Genomic DNA, 16,837 nt, shown 5'->3' with positions numbered 1-16,837 from the left:
GTTGTCAGCCAGGTGTGCAGTCTCCGCCCCTCTACTCCTCTGCGGCCACTGCCCTTCCTTCCACCCCGATCCTTCCTCTTAATTCCCTGCCGCCCCACCACGCCCCGCGGCAGTCCTTCCGCCGACCCAAGCATCTTCAGCGTCCCCTAGCGACCGGGCGGCGGCTCCTAGCAACAGCATCCCAGCGCCCTAACGACGGCGGCACGCAGGCCCACGTCAGCGCGCTTGGCCCCGCCCCCGCGCCGCCGGCCCCGCCTCCCCGCGCTTAGGCTGCTGCCGCCGCCTACTGCCGCCGCTGTAGCAGTCGCCGCCGCCCGAGAGAGGACTCGCGCAGAGCAGTTATGGCGGATCCCGCAGCGTCCGCGCCCCCGCACCCGCTCCCGCCCAGGCCCCGGCCGCCGCCGCCGCCGCCCCGACCCCGACCCCGGCCGCAGCCCCCGCCGCCGCCCCGCCGCCCGCGCCCGCCACGGACTCGGCCTCAGGGCCATCCTCCGAATCCGGCCCCGAAGCGGGCTCGCAGCGTCTGCTGTTCTCTCACGACCTAGTGTCGGGCCGTTACCGCGGCTCGGTGCACTTCGGGCTGGTGCGCCTCATCCACCGGCGAGGACTCGGACTCGGAGGGCGAGGAGGACGGCCGCGGCAAGCTCGGGCTGCTCCGAGGCCGGGGGCGCGGGCCACGAGGAGGGCCGGGCCAGCCCGCTGCGGCGCGGCTACGTGCGCGTCCAGTGGTACCCGGAGGGCGTCAAGCAGCATGTGAAGGAGACGAAGGTGAGGCGGGCCGGGGCGGCCGGGAGGGCTGGCGGGGGAGCGCCGCCTCAGCGCTCGGTGCACCGTCATCGCACCGGCCTGGGCGCGCACGCCGGCGGGGCTCCCGGCTCGGGGCGAGGGGAGGGGCCTTGCGAGCGATGCTGGGCCGTGGTGTGGGCCTCGGGGTGATGGACGTGCACGGACGCCCCGTGGGGACCTCCTCAGGCTCTGAGGCGTGTTCGGCATTACACTAGTGCGGCGTTTTGCTGACACCCTCCCTCTCCAAAAAAAAAAAAAAAAAAAGAGCTCCGTGCTGCATTGTGCTTCCAGAAGGGAAGGCCGTGCCGGGGAGGGCTCGGCTGTGGGCATTCCAAAACAAAGATCGAGGTGAAAACCCAAGAAGTTGAGCAGATGCTGACAGAATGCATGGTGGCGAAGCGGCCTGGCGTCTTTCTTGTTTTAACGCCGCTGCCTCCTTTGAATTGCCGCAGAGAACTTTGGAGGAAAATGATGAACAGCCCAGAGCCATGATATTAATAGTACTGGGGGAGATGGTGGCAGCTGCGACTGGGTGTCTTTGGACTTCTTGGGGTGGGGTGTCCTGTGCAGCTGTGGGTAGAGGAGAGGGACCAGTGGGAAAAGCTGCGGGTTTTCTTAACCTGGAGCTGTTAGGCAAATACCACAGTCCCCCACTGTGTTGGGATGGGGCTAGTGACTGGAGCAATTCTACAAAAGAGGTCTGTCACCATAAACCTTAAACCAAGGTTGGTTTGGAGGCCTGTTTTCCTGAGTGTGTAATCTCTACCAGTGAGTCTCTTCCAAACACATTTTTATCTCTCAGCTCTCCCTCTCCTGCCCAATCAGGAAACATTTCTAACATGAATCAGGCCTGCCTCGTTTTAGGTCCCTGGAGGTGAGAGGTCTGATTTTGGGGGATGCTTTTAATTCATTAATTTTTGCAGTGCTAAAGGTTGAAACCAGGCCTTGATACTAGACCTGTGTTTTTCCACAGAGCTACATCCTCAAACCAATTTACTTTTGTTTTGTTTTGTTTTGTTTTCGAGACAGGGTTTCTCTGTAGTTTTGGTGCCTGCCTGGATCTTGCTCTGTAGACCAGGCTGGCCTCAGACTCACAGAGATCTGTCTGGCTCTGCCTTCCAAGTTCTAGGACACACCACCCGGCCATTTGAGAGTAAATCATGGCAGGTTGTCCAAGCTAGCCTGGAAATTTCGATATTTCCACAACTGCTCTAGTATGGGGGATTAAAGGAGCTACCACCAAACCCATCATGGGAGGCCCTTTAGAAGTTAATCTAGGGCCTGATGTGTCCCTTGCCTTTAATCCCAGCACTCAGTAGTTGGAGGACAGCCTGGTCTACATAGTGAGTTCCAGGACAGCCAGAGCTACATAATGAGAAAAAAAAAGTTAATCTGAGATTTTCATACTAGGAGAAAAAGGACAGCAGAGGACTGTGGCTTCATGCCGTACTAAGAAGGGAGACTGCGGGTGGAGACTGGACAGGAGACCAGGGAGGGAAAGCCCCACTCCTGAGTTCTAGTTACTGTGCAGGAGTGATTGCTGACTCCAGCTTCTCTTTCATTACCAAGTGTGCATCCACAGGCACAGATCCACACACACCTCGGCTTCTCAGAAAAATGTAAATAGGGCAACAGCTCCTCCGATTCTTAAGAAAACGGAGTTTGTTTGCAAAGGTATTTGGGAAATAATCCATTCTGAGACAGAATGCCTATTAAAAATGGTTGGTGTTGTGTGGGGAAAATGTCTGCATTGTGTTGCCGGTGGTTTTCTGAGAGGTTTAGAAATGCATTCCATCATCCAGCTTCTCCAGAAGTTTCTGACTCCAAGCCTGGCTCAGGGAGCCCGCCCTAGCTCTGCCACCGGGCACCACCATTTCTCTCAGTTGTTTCTGTTCATCGTCACTTGGGCGGTTAACTTTGTTTACAGCTATCTTTCCTCTGCCCTCCCCCAACATATGTAAGAAAATTGAACCAAAATTTGACCTGAAAAGCCTATTTTGGAGTTACATAGAAAACAGCTTTGAAAGGCTTCTGTTTGGGTAGGTTTTGAAGTGCATTGGAGCCGATCTTATGGCTCTGGTGGTGTTTCCTCTACTGTGGCAATTTTTGTAGCTTCTGGCAAAAGGACTCCAAGGAATGGTGGTCTGAGTATCCACTCACTGCAGGTTGCTAAGGACTAGGGAGTAGATGTTTTAGAGAGGGTGTACATTTATAGGTATGTGCTGTCTGTCACCAGATAACAAAATAACAGAAGTGTCACAGATAACAGAAGTGGATCCTGGGATCTTACAGTACTTTGTTTAGGGAGCTTGTCCTCCCTTCCCCACCTTATTCATCCTACCATCAGGATGACTGTGTGCTGAAAAGGTTTGAGTGGTCATCACGAATCTGGTTATGTTATTGGCAGAATAAAATGGCTGGATTTCTCTGTAGCCTTAGCTGTCCTGGAGCTCACTATATGTAGACCAGGCTGGCCTCAAACTCAAAGATATCTGCCTGCCTCTCAAGTCCCGGAGTTAAAGATGAACACCAACACACCCAGTTTTTTGTGAGACAGGTTCTCTATGTTGCTCTGGCTGTCCTGGAACTAACTCTCTGTATACCAGGTTGGCCTGGAACTTACTATGTAAATCAGGCTGGACTTGAACTCAGATTCTCCTGCCTCTGCCTCCGCCTCCCGAGCGCTGGGATTAAAGGTGTGCACCACTGCACCTAGCATCACCCAATGTTTTAGTGTTTCTAGTGCTGTGATAAAACACCATGACCAAAAGCAAATTGGGAAGGAAAAGGTTTATTTCAGTTTACAGCTTGTAGTTTAAACATCCAGGAAGTTGCAGAGATCTGCCACCTGAATGTTGGGATTAAAGGCATGCACCACCATTGCTTGGCTTTTTTTTTTTTTTAAATTGACAGTTATTGGAATAGTTTTAACTGTGTCTGTTTGGATTATTCCTTACACCATGGGGTATTTTTGTAGTTTACATGTTCAGTTCGAGAATATGAACGAGACTTAATACTAGCGTCCCTCCCCTGGATTTCACTCTCACCCAGGCTGCTGAGACACTGTATTGGAGCCAAGCTGGCCTGAAACTCACCATCCTCCTGCCTCAGCTTTCTGAATAGCTGGGATTTCAGTGTGTACTGCCATGCCTGGCTTAATACCTCCCTCTCTTTAAAAAGATTTGTTTTTATTTTTAATTATGTGTGTGGGTATGTATGTCTGTGTAGGGTTATGTGAACTGCCTGACATGGGTGGTGGGAACTGAACTTGGGTCCTGGAAGAACAGCAAGCACTCTTAACTGCTGAGCCATCTCTCCAGTCCTAATACTTTTCTCTAAATGTAAGTTTTTAGTGAACATATTTAGAAAGAAAGATGGAGATAGGCAGCAAGCCCTACTCCCGTCTTGTCCCCTCAATGTAAATGAGCAGTAGAAATAAAGTTGCTTCTTCCATGGAGCATGGGATTTATGATTGTGTTCCTGAAGCTCTTAGCAGCCAAGCTTAAGCTTCTTTAGAACTTAAAGAACAGGCCGGGCGGTGGTGGCGCACGCCTTTAATCCCAGCACTCGGGAGGCAGAGCCAGGCGGATCTCTGTGAGTTCGAGGCCAGCCTGGGCTACCAAGTGAGTTCCAGGAAAGGCGCAAAGCTACACAGAGAAACCTTGTCTCGAAAAAACAAAAACAAAACAAAACAAGAACTTAAAGAACAGCTAGGTGTGGTGGTGCACACCTTTAGTCCTAGCACACCCTTAGTCCTGCCACTCTTACCTTGCACACCTTTAGTCCTGCCACTCTTATCCTTGCACACCTTTAGTCCTGCCACTCTTATCCTTGCACACCCTTAGTCCTGCCACTCTTATCCTTGCACACCCTTAGTCCTGCCACTCTTACCTTGCATACCCTTAGTCCTGCCACTCTTATCTTTGCACACCCTTAGTCCTGCCACTCTTATCCTTGCACACCTTTAGTCCTGCCACTCTTATCCTTGCACACCCTTAGTCCCAGCACTCTTATCCTTGCACACCCTTAGTCCTAGCACACTTCATCTCGAGTTCTAGGCCACCTTGGACTACATAGTGAGTTCATGACAGCCTGGACTACCTAGAGAGACCCAGTTTTGTTTTTTGTTTTTTGTTTTTTTTTTTAAAGACACCCTCCACCTCCCCACCCCCTGAAAAGGAACTTAAGCAAACAGCCAGAGGCTCTCCCAGGCTCTTCACCTCAGCTTCCTGACCAGCCTGGTGGCCTATTCCTTGGCTCCAAACTTCTCACCTAGTCTCTATGGAGGCTTGCCCTTTCCCCAGGTCATCCTTTGAGTACTATCCTGAAATGAAGCCAAAGGCCATCAGTCTCTTACTGACCTGAGCCCTGGCTAGACAAAGTGGTCTTCCTTGTCCCCACTTGTCATGCGGGGACAGAGCAATCCTATGAGGACAGAGTCCAGCTGCAGACTGTCAGTCAGCTCAAGTTCAAGATTCCTTCTGGTGGTGCTTGTTCCAGCTTTTTTCCTTTCTCTTCTCCCCCACTCCCTTCCTTCCTTCCTTCCTTCCTTCCTTCCTTCCTTCCTTCCTTCCTTCCTTCCTTCCTTTCTTCCCTTAATAGGGTCTCATGTCACCCATGCAGCCCTCAAACTCACCTTGTAGCAGAGGCCGACTTTGTACTTCTGATCCTCCTGCCTCCCCTTCCCAAGTGCTGGGGAGGCAGGCAGGTGTGTGCCACCACACACCACTGGTGCTTTACCACCTCTGGTGTATTGTCTTTTAAGTTGCTGAAACACTTAGTGTCTCTAAATTCAAGCTGCCTGCTATTACACTGCCTTTGTGAGACTGTGTGGGGTGTGTGGGGTGTGTGTGTGTGTGTGTGTGTGTGTGAAGCTCCTTGATGACAGGTCCCTCCGGAATTGGCTTTGCAGTTTATTTTTGGTTCCTACTCAGGCCAGCATTTCCATGGGGAAAGCTATTTAGGTGTAGCATCATAGCCCAAGAAGTTTGTCTCACTTGTCCAGGTGCGGGGGCCCATTAAAAGGAATTGTTCTTAGTGATGTAACAGGAAGGAGTTATGTAAGGTTAAAGAAGATGCAGGACTAAGTGCTTCTAAATTGCATTTTATTCAGATAGGATCACAGCTTGGAGACTCTTAACAGCTGTCCTGTGATTTTATTTTGTCCCTTGATTTTCCCTCTTCTAACTCCTTGGCCTTGAGGCCACAATTGTGTCTCTGTGTGGTAATTGCCTGACTCAAGGGCACTTTGACCAGATGAGGGATGTGTGTTTGTACTGCAGTTGGAAGTCAAAACCCTTGGGTGTTCCTCTGGCTAGCACCTGCTCTGATTGACCTTGGCTAAATCGTTGCCTCATCTCTTCAGTGGAAAGTGAGATGACTCTCTAGCCCCTGAAATGAGCCTGCACTGGTGGAGTGGTCAGAGTGGGGTGGCCACTTGATCATTCAGATGCTGTTCTGATAAGTGCAACATCACCTCTCTGGAAGGCTTGTTTCAGTGGCATGAGTGATGGTGATCAGTGTGACGTTGGGGGCCTTTTTAGCAGTACTCAAGGATCTTGGGGTGTTAGGGTTGGCTTTGGGAGCCCTTTCCATCAGTACTCATGAACTCTTATAACTTTGTGACTTTGCAAGAAATTTAGCGGGGCGGTGGTGGCACATGCCTTTAACCCCCGGCACTTAGGAGGCAGAGGCAGGATGGTCTCTGAGTTTGAGACCAGTCTGGTCTGCAGAGCGAGTGCCAGGGCTACACAGAGAAACCCTGTCATGAAAAACCAAGGAGAGTGGGGGAAGAGAGAAAGAAATTTAATAATGCACAGTTAAAACATCACCTGACTGCCTCCAGAAGCAGACAGAACAGCTGTAGGTATACAGCTGACGTGTATGGTTCCCCAAATCTGGAGGACATCATCATTGTCAGCAGCAAGTAGCAGTAGTAGTATTTTTTTTGGCTACACAGTGTAAGGATGTAGACCGGACTGGCCTCCAACTTACTGCAAACCACTTGGCCCTGCCTCACAAATGCTGTGATTAAAGGTGTGCTCCAACTTGGCTGGAAGATCTCTTCTGAAATTCCCAAAAGATAGGTAATAAGGATGAATCCCAAGGATTAGAATGATGTTTTTGTCTTAGGGTCCCAGCTCAGACCTACCCTCTTTGTTGTACACCAGGCACTCAGTGTTTTGCAGTGCTCACAGCAACTGTCTGAGTGAGATGCTGTTATTGACTCCATGGTTCATAGGAGAAAAGTGAGAACAGCCAGCATCACACTGTCCAAGTGGAGGGACCTGCAAACAGGCTGAAGGAAATGTCATTTGTTCTTACCTGAGACTGTAAAGGTTCAGGATTCAGCCATGCTTGTGTGCATACAGGAACCACAAACTGGGGTTGCCACAGCCATCCAGTTGCTGAATATGGAAAGCCTTAGTGGGATAGGGAGTGGCTCCAGGTGAACATGGTTGTACGAATCCTATGTCTTAAAATAAAAACATGGAGCCAGATATTGGGAAATGCTGGAAGATCAGAGAGACAAAGGAATAAGCCACAGGCACTTCTCACCTTGCCAGCTCTACGAATCCTCAGACTGAATGCCTCAGAGTCCTCAGCCGAAAGGCCCTCTAGTTCCTATCTCATGTTTTATATGCTTTTCTCTGCCCAGCCATATCAACTTTCTATCTCAGCCTTCCTTGTGCTGGGATTAATGGTGTGAGTGCTTCCCAAGTACTGGGATTAAAGGTGTGTGCCACCACTGCCTGGCTCTGTTTCTCTCCTAGACTGGATCAATCTCATGTAGCCCAGCATGGCCTTGAACTCACAGAGATCATGTTGAATGACTCCATCACTAGCCTGACTCAGTTCAGCACTGAGTACCACCTTCCCACTGGAGCAAGCAAGAGGGCGGACACTCAGTAGTTGGCACCTCTGTATCCCTGAAAACCATCAACAATGGAACTACAACCTGACCTGCCCCCTCTGCTGCTGTCATTGTCACCCTGCTTCTGGGAGTCTGACTTTGAATCAGGGCAGGAAAGAGTCCTTGGGGAGGCTGAGGTCCACCTCAGTTCCTTTCCTTCCCTCTGTCCCCTGTTCTACTTTAGGACATGGAAAGTGTTTTTGTGTCTCCCCTGCTTCACTGATGTCCTTGCCCTTTTTGTGTGTGTGAGGGGGGAGGTTTCAAGACCGGGTTTTTCTGTGTAGCCCTGGCTGTCCTTGAACTCTATAGAAAGGCCAGTTCAAACTCACAGAGATCCGCCTGCCTCTGCCTCTGCCTCCCCAGTGCTGGGATTAAAGGTGTGCGCCGCCGCCGCCGCCGCCGCCGCCGCCGCCGCCGCCGCCGCCGCCACCGCCACCACCACCACCTGGCACTAAACCTTGCTTTTTTTCTTTTCCATTTTCCTGTTTAATCAAGAATTCTGTGGCTCACGCCTTTAATCTCGGAGGTAGAGGCAGGCAGATCTCTGTGAGTCCGAGGCCATCCTGGTCTACAGAGTGAGATCTAGGACAGGCTCCAAAACTACATGGAGAAACCCTGTCTTGAGGGGGGAAAAGTTACTATATCTTTTAAAAATGGAAAAACTGCTCTTTCTGTTCCCTCTCTGCTCTGCTCCCTCTCCCTCTCCCCTCTCCCCAGGCCTGGCTCCCCCCTCTCTCCCCCTCTTTCCCTCTCAATAAATCTCTAAAAGAAAAAAAAAGGAAAAATTGGTGGTGGCGCACACCTTTAATCCCAGCACTTGGGAGGCAGAGGCAGGTGGATCTCTGTGAGTTCGAGGCCAGACTGGTCTACAAAGTGAGTTCCAGAACAGCCAGGGCTACACAGAGAAACCCTGTCTTTTACTATTTTACATACCACTGGGCCTCATGGAATCCCCTGGAACCTATTTGGGGCCCACATTTTAAAAAAAGAAGTGCAGTTATCACATGTAACGTGAATGACACAGGCACATGATCAGTGTCAGCTGCCCCTGGTGGTCCCCTCTGAGTGGAGTCAGGTCCACTGCTGTGGGTTCTCCCGGGACAGTATGATCTGAGCTCCTGTTTTGGTCCCTAGAAGCTCTGAGGGTCACTGCCTGACTGGCCTGTTCTTGGGTGAGGTGGGACCACTAACTGAACTTGGCAATCTAAAGTGGGAAGGCAGCCCTTGGAAAGGGTTAGAAAGCTGTCCAGCCGAAGGGGCACTGTAGCTATGCTTACTCAGTAGGAGCTTGGTGCTTCCTCAGGCTCTGCCTACTGGGAGGAGGGCGGGGGACAGGACTTCTGTGGAGCCTCTTCTTGCAGAGCGGGAGCGCCCGCCCATTCAGAACCCCCTGTATCTGGCCTCTCAGCCAGCCCGGGGTCTGTTAGGAACCACCTGATCTGTGACTACAGACAGGGAAGAGCCAAGTGCGTGCTTGAATTTTTTTTTTTTTTTTTTTTTTTTTGGTGGCTCAGAGTAAAATTGAATCATAATGGCTGTTTGAATTTATCTATTCCAGCATTTTTTTGCCCTTCAGCTCAGGGTGACTGTTGAATGAAACCTTGCTCACGTGTGTCCAGGTTGCCCAGAGTCCTAGACAAATGTGTGCGGTGTTCTTGCAGGGGAGGATAATTCAAAGCTAGTTTCCATGATTTAATGGACCTCCTCCTACCTTTGGCCTTTCATCTGGCCTCTCACACACAGTAGGAAAACACTATGCTCCCCACAAGGACCCAGTCAGCAGTAAATATGGAATGGCCACCGTTAAGGCTTTAAATCTGGTTGGTTATAATATGACGGGCATTTTCAAGGTTTTTGCCTGTTTCAGAAGACTGCAGCAGCAGCAGCAGCAGCAGCATTTGCTACTCCACAGCTGGGTCACGGGACTGAGACACTTGCTGTGTCATTTTTGGTTCAACCTGATAACATGGCCACATCTGGGAAACAGTCTGACTATGGCAATTTAAAGGTTTAAAAAAAAAAAAAAGATACTGAGTCATGCTTGGGGGTGGGGGAGAGCCAGTCAGCTCTACCCAACCGGCCCAGAAAGATGAAAACATAGCTGACAGAGATTTCCTGCAGGCTCCCTCAACGAGAGTGTCCTTCATTTGCATACTGCAGCGAGAACCTGGGCTCTAGCAGGCTTTCTGTCTCATTTCTGAGCCTTTTGTGAGAGCCGCTGCTGGGATGTGCAGGGTTACCGAAGCAGCCTTGAAGGCTTTCTCAGCGGCTTGTGTGACTGCTGGCCCCTGAAGGCTAGGTGGGAAGTTTACAGGCACACAACTGTGTGTCTCTCCAAAGCATCAGGCTTGGCATATGTGATGCTGGAAGCATCTCATATTTGTCTGCTTCTGCTTAATGACTTAAGGGACTTTGAGGGCTCTGAAGGTTGATGACATCATCTTTTAGCCAGGGAAAAAACCTCTCTTCCCTGCTTCTGGGGCATCCCAGTCCTGTGCTGGTGGAATTGATAGTCTCCCATTTCTCATGACCTCCCACCTTTGGTCTTCCATCTGGCCTGTCACACTGGATGGGATGGCTCCCCAGAGGTCATAGGTGACTAGGGAATTCCTGGTTTGCTGTCTTAGTCACTGTCCTCCTTTAGGCCTGTTGATGTTATTTAATGTGGTCAGCTCAGCTCTCTCTCTTTGAACATTTGTTTTGTGTTTATATGTGTGTGGGCACGTGTGCTGTGGAACACATTTGGAGGTCAGAGGACAACTTGGGAGAGTTGGTTCTCTTCTTCTACCACGTGGGTCCCTGGAATCAAACTCAAGGTTGTCAGGCTTGGCAGCAAGCACCTTTACCCCTTGAGCCATCCCAGCAGCCTCCTGATCATGCCCTTGGAGACTTCTTCTGTGTGCTCTCATTGTATCTGACTGTCCCAAAGTTTTCTCATTTCTTCCCCTGAGGCCTTCCCCAACCTCTCTTCTCTGCCTCCTCTCTTCTCCTCTGCTCTCCTCTCCTTTCCTAGGTTCTAATGCATCTGGTACCTGCCTCTAGATGAGTGCCACATCTGCATCGCCTTCCTAGCTTCCTGCTGAAAAACCCTGTCAAGCCACCTAGCACCTCAGACTTTATGGGTGTGAAGTCTTGTGATCTGACTGCCCTCCCCTCCCCCAAGTGTGAGGCATTGAACCCCCCCCCCCAGCTTTTTAATATGAAAACACTTCAGACATTGAGAAGAGCTGAAAGACTAGACCCTGATTACTAATTGCCAGCCACCGTGAGTCAGCAGCTGCTGTCACTCTGCCATCTGGCTTCATCTGTGTGTATGAAATGCTTCCTTGGGAGCCACTTCGGAGTTAGGCGCAGACACGATGGCAGTGCCCTGTCAGTGCTGAGGCTCGCGGCTCCTGGCAGTCAGCATTGCCACCCTTATAAAGTCCCCTCCACCCAGTGCTTAGCCCTTTGCTGTCGATCTTGTTTCCTGGGCCTGCTTTTTTTTACTCCCCTTCTTTGTTTACTTGGGATTGAACCCATGGCCTCATGCATGTTAGGTGAATGCTCTCACACTGTAGCCTCTCATTACTTTTGATTCTGACACAGGCTCTTACTAAGTTGCCTGGGCTGGCCTTGAGCTGACCTCATAGAATCCGCCCCAGTGCTGGCTCAGTTTCTGGAGTAGTTGGTACTACAGACACCTGCCCACCACGTCTGGCAGCTTGTCCAGTTCTTCCCCACATCCTGGCTTGTTCCTTTCCTGGGCTAGAGTGACATCTCCTGGGTCTCCCTGTCTTCAGGCTCTCCTCCAGTCCAGACAACTTCAGGTTGACCTGTGGGTGACTACTTACACTCTCAGAGCAGCCTTGCCCGCCTGAGGTGCCCCACTGTCCTTCCTTCTCAGTTGTCTACAGCCAGTCTGACAGCTTTCCCCAGTTCACAAGTGCTCCAGTGCCCCAGGGCTCACTGGCATTCCTTCTTGTGAAACAAGGATAGCTAAAGAGCTGCGCCTGCAGATTCTTAGGAAACATGAGGGCCAGCACCTACTCATGAAGACTCTCCAGTATTCGTCATTTGTTTTCTTCCTCTTTTTTTTTTTTTTTTTTTTTTTTTTTTTTGGTGCTTGGAATTGAACCCAGGGCCTTGTACAAATCTAATAAGCACTCTACTGCTGAGCTATCTCTGTAGATACCCTCCATCTTCAATGTCTTGTGCTGGAGCTGTGCCCCTTGCCTGCCCCTCAGGCCAGCCCTTCTCTCCTCTTAGTTGGCACATTGATCATGTGATTTATTACCCAGATTGGGCTCCTTTGAAAGCACTATGAAGAATTACTCCAGGACCAACCCACATGAGTATCCTAATACTAAAAGCAGATTAGTCATAAGACACCATATTGCAGTTTAGTATTCTGCTGGCTTCCATCACAAGGCTTGCAGGCAGAGTACATATGCAGATTTAGCTGTGTCCTGTCAGAAACAGACATCCTGGCCACAGAGCCTCCCAGGACAGGCTGGGTGAGAACCGAGGATGTCCCATCCGGAGGAAAGTCACCTGTTTGCTGCTGCTCTGAGTTACCTTCTAGGCCTCTCAGCAGCACTGCGCAGAGTGACTCTGAACACTTCTGGAGTTCTTGTGCCTGGAGTAACTAAGTTATGGTTAAGTTGTAGGAACTTGAGGTTGTGTGTGTGTTTCCTCCTTGATCAGTGTGACTCCTTCGTGGACAGCTCAGGTCTTGTGTGCTGCCTGCCTGGACACTCTGGGGAGGTGTTCAAGAGCATAGGCTGCAGTTGTAATGATTATGGCAGGCCTGCTGCTTGGGAGAAGTTTAAAGCTGTGTTAAAAATGGATGTAACCACCACAGTTATCAGGGTGTCCGCAGTGGAGGAAGCGAGGGAAGTGTGAATGAACACAGCCTAGGCTAGCTATAGGCAGATGCACCTGCCTACACATGGGCCTCTTCAGTGCAGATTGCTCCGTAGGTCTAACAAGTTCCAGTGATGCTTCTGCTAGCCGGGCCCGCCCTCTGAATCACACTGATGACATGTGGGTCCTTCAAAGCCCCATGGGTTCAGAGGTTCACTTTTTAAACCCTCTACCCAAGTTTTAGTGTGCAGTTGATTTTGAGTATTTCTTTTTCCCACTGAGAGGGAGGGAAGGAGGGAAGGAGGGAGGGAGGGAGAGAGGGAGAGGGAGGGAGGGAGGGAGGGAGGGAGGGAGGGAGGGAGGGAGGGAGGGAATGCTTCTAGAAATCATCAAAAGGTGGCCACCAAAGACTGGCTGACTAGGTAAACCTAATGACTACTGTATGTTTCTCCTCCCTCTGCTGTTGCTGCTGCTGCTGGTTATTAGTACATAATGCTTGCTCTTTTAGGGTGAAAATACAAGGTTTCTGAGTGTGATGCAAGCACTCCAAGAGGAGATGATAGTTGTTTTACTGGACTTGCTCTTGTATAAAGCCTGGCTCAGTGAACTGCTGCTGGGGGACACAACTTTCTACATGCCGTCTCCCCCAAAGTGGCTGGTGTCCCATTTTAGAGATGGAGAGAAACCCAGAGAGTGTTTTGTAACTTGTTCAAGGTCAGATAGCTAGCCCAAGGCAGAGTCCAGATTTGAACCCAGGCCTGTTTGTGCTACTAAAGTGAAGAGTTGACACTAGCTAACTTCTCTTGCTCTGGGCCAGATGGCTGCAGGGAGAAGACACTCTCCGCCCTCTAGACCAGGGACCAGCAAGCTTTTTCTGGAAGGGGCTGATGATAAATATTAGGCTTATGGGCTTCACTGTCTCCATCACCGCTCCTCAGTTCTGCACATAAGCACTTGGGGATGATAACCAAATGAATGGTCAGACAGAGTTCCAGTAAAACATTATCTTACAGTTGTTTTGTTTTTGAGAAAAGGTCTCACTACATATCATTGGTTTAGGGAGGTTTGCTGGGGAGGGAGTGCATACCTGCATATAAGGCTGCAGGAGCTGAGCCCATGTGAAGGTACAGTTCACATTCAGTGGTGTAGGAGCTTGGGGTAGGAAGAATGTCATGTAGATATACCTTTAGCCCTTGAAAGAGAAGAGCATGGAACAACAGTGGCAGCTGGAAGGGCAGCTGGAGCAGGAGTGCATGTAGGGTGCTGGAGAAATGGTCTGTTTAGCTGTTCCAAACTTATGGCTGAGTGTGATGGCGCATGCCTATAATCCCAGTACTTGAGAGGCTGAGGCAAGAGGGTGGAGAGTTTGAGACCAGCAGCCTGAGCTTACATAGCCAGACCCTATCTCAAAAAAAAAAAAAAACCAGAACAAAACTTAGACATCATAATTCCTCTAACCTAAAAATTACTGTGGACCTCGGTGGAGTTTTATTATACAAGTTGCATCTCTTAAGGCTTTGGCATGCAAGACATTAAAATAAATTTTAGAACACAAGGGTATCAGACACAATTTCCATAAGCCATAAAAGCAATGATATCATCACACTTGGATCTATGAGAAGATGAGAGTGAAAAGGTAAATAACATCTTAATGTTAGGAGAACATTTTGGCCTCAGCCTTCCTAAAGGGATCTCAGGGACATTGGACTGTTTAGAGAACTGAGCTAGAAGTGGAATAGAAGGAGAGAGCTGTTAAGAGATGCTGGTCCTGAGCTGGGCGGTGGTGGCGCACGCCTTTAATCCCAGCACTCGGGAGGCAGAGCCAGACGGATCTCTGTGAGTTCGAGGCCAGCCTGGACTACCAAGTGAGTTCCAGGAAAAGGCGCAAAGCTACACACAGAAACCCTGTCTCGAAAATCAAAAAAAAAAAAAAAAAGAGATGCTGGTCCTGACCACAGATAATGGGACTCCATCCCCATGCACATGTTCTGCTCTAGACACAGCTGGAAGGGTTTTCTAAGACATTTATTTTAAAGCATTCTTTAATTACTATTTATTATGTTTGTGTGTTTTGGTTGCATGCACCACTTATGTGCAACCTTATCTCAGAGGCCAGATCCCCTGAAACTGGAGTTATAGACAGGAATCAGACCGGTGCCTTCTCAAAGAGCAGAAGTACTCTTAACCACAGAGACATCTCTCCAGCTCCATGTCCAGAGACATCTCTCCAGCTCCATGTCCACTTTCTTTTTTTTTTTTTTTTTTTTTTTTTTTTTTTTTTGTGACAGGGTTTCTCTGTGTAGCTTTGGAGCCTATCATGGAACTCACTCTGTAGACTAGGCTAGCCTTGAACTCACAGAGATCTGCCTGCCTCTGCCTCCCTTTTGCTGGGATTAAAGGCGTGCGCCACCATCACCCATTCCTGTTCACTTTCCTAAGCCCAAGCCCAGTGAAGCAGGTAGTGTTATTATTTTACAGATGAGGACAAGTCTGGGGCCCTGCTCAAGGTCATGAGTCTAACATGGAAGAACTTAAGTTAAATCTGGGCAATGTCCCCAAGCTACCTAGTCAGCTGTCCCTTAAAAGACTTTGCAACCTGCTTGCTCTGTGGCATGCAGGTCTTTGAGCAACAGACTCAGGAGCTAGTGAGGCCGCACTGCAGAGGGGCGGTAGATGACCTGACAGGGGCTCACTGTGAATTAGTAGCCAGCTGGAGAGTGTGCAGACAGGAAACTTCTGCAGTGCAGATGAGCTGTCTTAGGGCATTTCACGGGCATGACTGCATGTGCGCCAAGCGTGGAGTGTTGAACGGGTTGGATTTTAGAACAAAATGACCCCAACTGTGAACCAGCAACTTAATCAGAACCCAGGGAGGAAAGCCTGTGTTGACTTAGGATAGACTGGAAAGGCTTTCCCAGGTTAACTTTACTGAAGCTCTTTAACTTTAGGCCTAACTCCCCAGTGAAAAACCTAAGACAGTGATAAAAGCTTTGAGAGTGAGCAGTGGGTAGAGAGGAAGACAGGGCCATGAGAAGGTTTGTCAGATGGAGTACCGTGGAAGGCACTTGGGGAGTAGCAGGTGTCCCTGCCTGGCACAGAGTTGAGGCTAGAGTGCTGGGAGATGGGGAACAGCGCAGACAGAACAGTGGTCATAGTTATGCCAGGGTTTCAGAGGATCACAGGAGAGATGAGGTGCCATTTTGTTCTAATGATGGTAAAATATTGAAGTAAACACAGCAATGTGTGCCTTCCTAGAGTCACGCAGGTGGACCCGGCTATCTCAGCTTTTTTTTTATCATCTTGTCTGGGACCTGGTCTCCCTCAGTCAAACTAACTCCCCAAACCTCTCAAAGATTTTTCACTTTTAGAGAAACCCTTTATAAAAGTAGGCTTTAGCCTGTGACCCTAGCTCCAAGGGGATTTGATTCCCTCTGGTCCCTTCTGGTCTCTGTGCTTATTCCCTACATACACACATAAATAATCTTAACCCCACCCCACCCCCAAACGTTCACTGTAAATATGTGGTTACCTGCTGTGAGATCTAGAAGAGTGACAGGGACCCAGGACTCTTCCTCCAGAAGAGTAGACCAATGTGAGGAGAGTCTGTGCTGGGTTTTTTTGTATGTTTGTGTGCTTGTTTATATATGTGTGGGTGTGTATATGTGTATATGCATGTGTAGGTGCTTGGGTGTGCTGCATGAATGGGGAGGCTAGAGGTCAACATTGGGTGTTTTCCTTAATCACTTTTCCCCACCTTTTTGTTTTTGAGATGGATCTCTCTGTGTGGCCCTCTGGCTGGCTTGGAACTCTATGTAGACCAGGCTAGCCTCAAACTCAAAGAAATCTCCCTGCCTGTGCCTCTCAAGTAGTGGGATTAAAGGTGTGTACCGCCATGGCAGTATAATTTTATATATGTATGTATTTTCAATTTAAAAATATTTATTTATGTTTATGAGTGTTTTGCTTGTATGTCTATGTACCATGTGTGCGCCTGGTGCCTGCACATATCAGAAGAGGCCATCAGATCCCCTGGGACTGGAGTTACAGAGGGCTGTGAGCCACCATGTGGGTGCTGGGAATTGAACTCATGGCTTCTGAAAGAGCAGCCAGTGCTCTTAACTGTTGAGCCATCTCTCCACTCCTGAATCCAAACCTTTTTGAGATAGCGTTCAGATTTCAGAGCATTTCAAAGTTTTGGAATAAGGATGCCCAGTCTGTACCCCCACCCCTCAAAAAAATCCAAGAATCCTAAAAATTGGGCTTAAAAGTTTCCTGTAATGCAGTCCCTGAGAT

General features: G+C 49.6%; 1 protein-coding gene across 1 annotated transcript in view; it reads left to right on the top strand.

Moving 5' to 3' along the window:
- Window positions 1-326: 326 nt before the first annotated feature.
- Ube2o (ubiquitin conjugating enzyme E2 O) overlaps window positions 327-16,837 on the top strand; it is a 47,827-nt gene continuing 31,316 nt past the window's right edge. Inside the window, 4 exon segments of the mRNA XM_059272172.1 lie at window positions 327-366; window positions 369-598; window positions 600-641; window positions 643-768. Of these exon segments, the coding sequence (XP_059128155.1) occupies window positions 342-366; window positions 369-598; window positions 600-641; window positions 643-768 (423 nt within the window). The 5' untranslated portion in view covers window positions 327-341.

Source organism: Peromyscus eremicus, chromosome 8a, assembly GCF_949786415.1.
Source record: "Peromyscus eremicus chromosome 8a, PerEre_H2_v1, whole genome shotgun sequence".
Classification (NCBI taxonomy): Eukaryota; Metazoa; Chordata; class Mammalia; order Rodentia; family Cricetidae; genus Peromyscus; species Peromyscus eremicus.
Note: the sequence above shows the minus strand (reverse complement) of the source record. Positions and strands in the feature narration are given on the sequence as shown.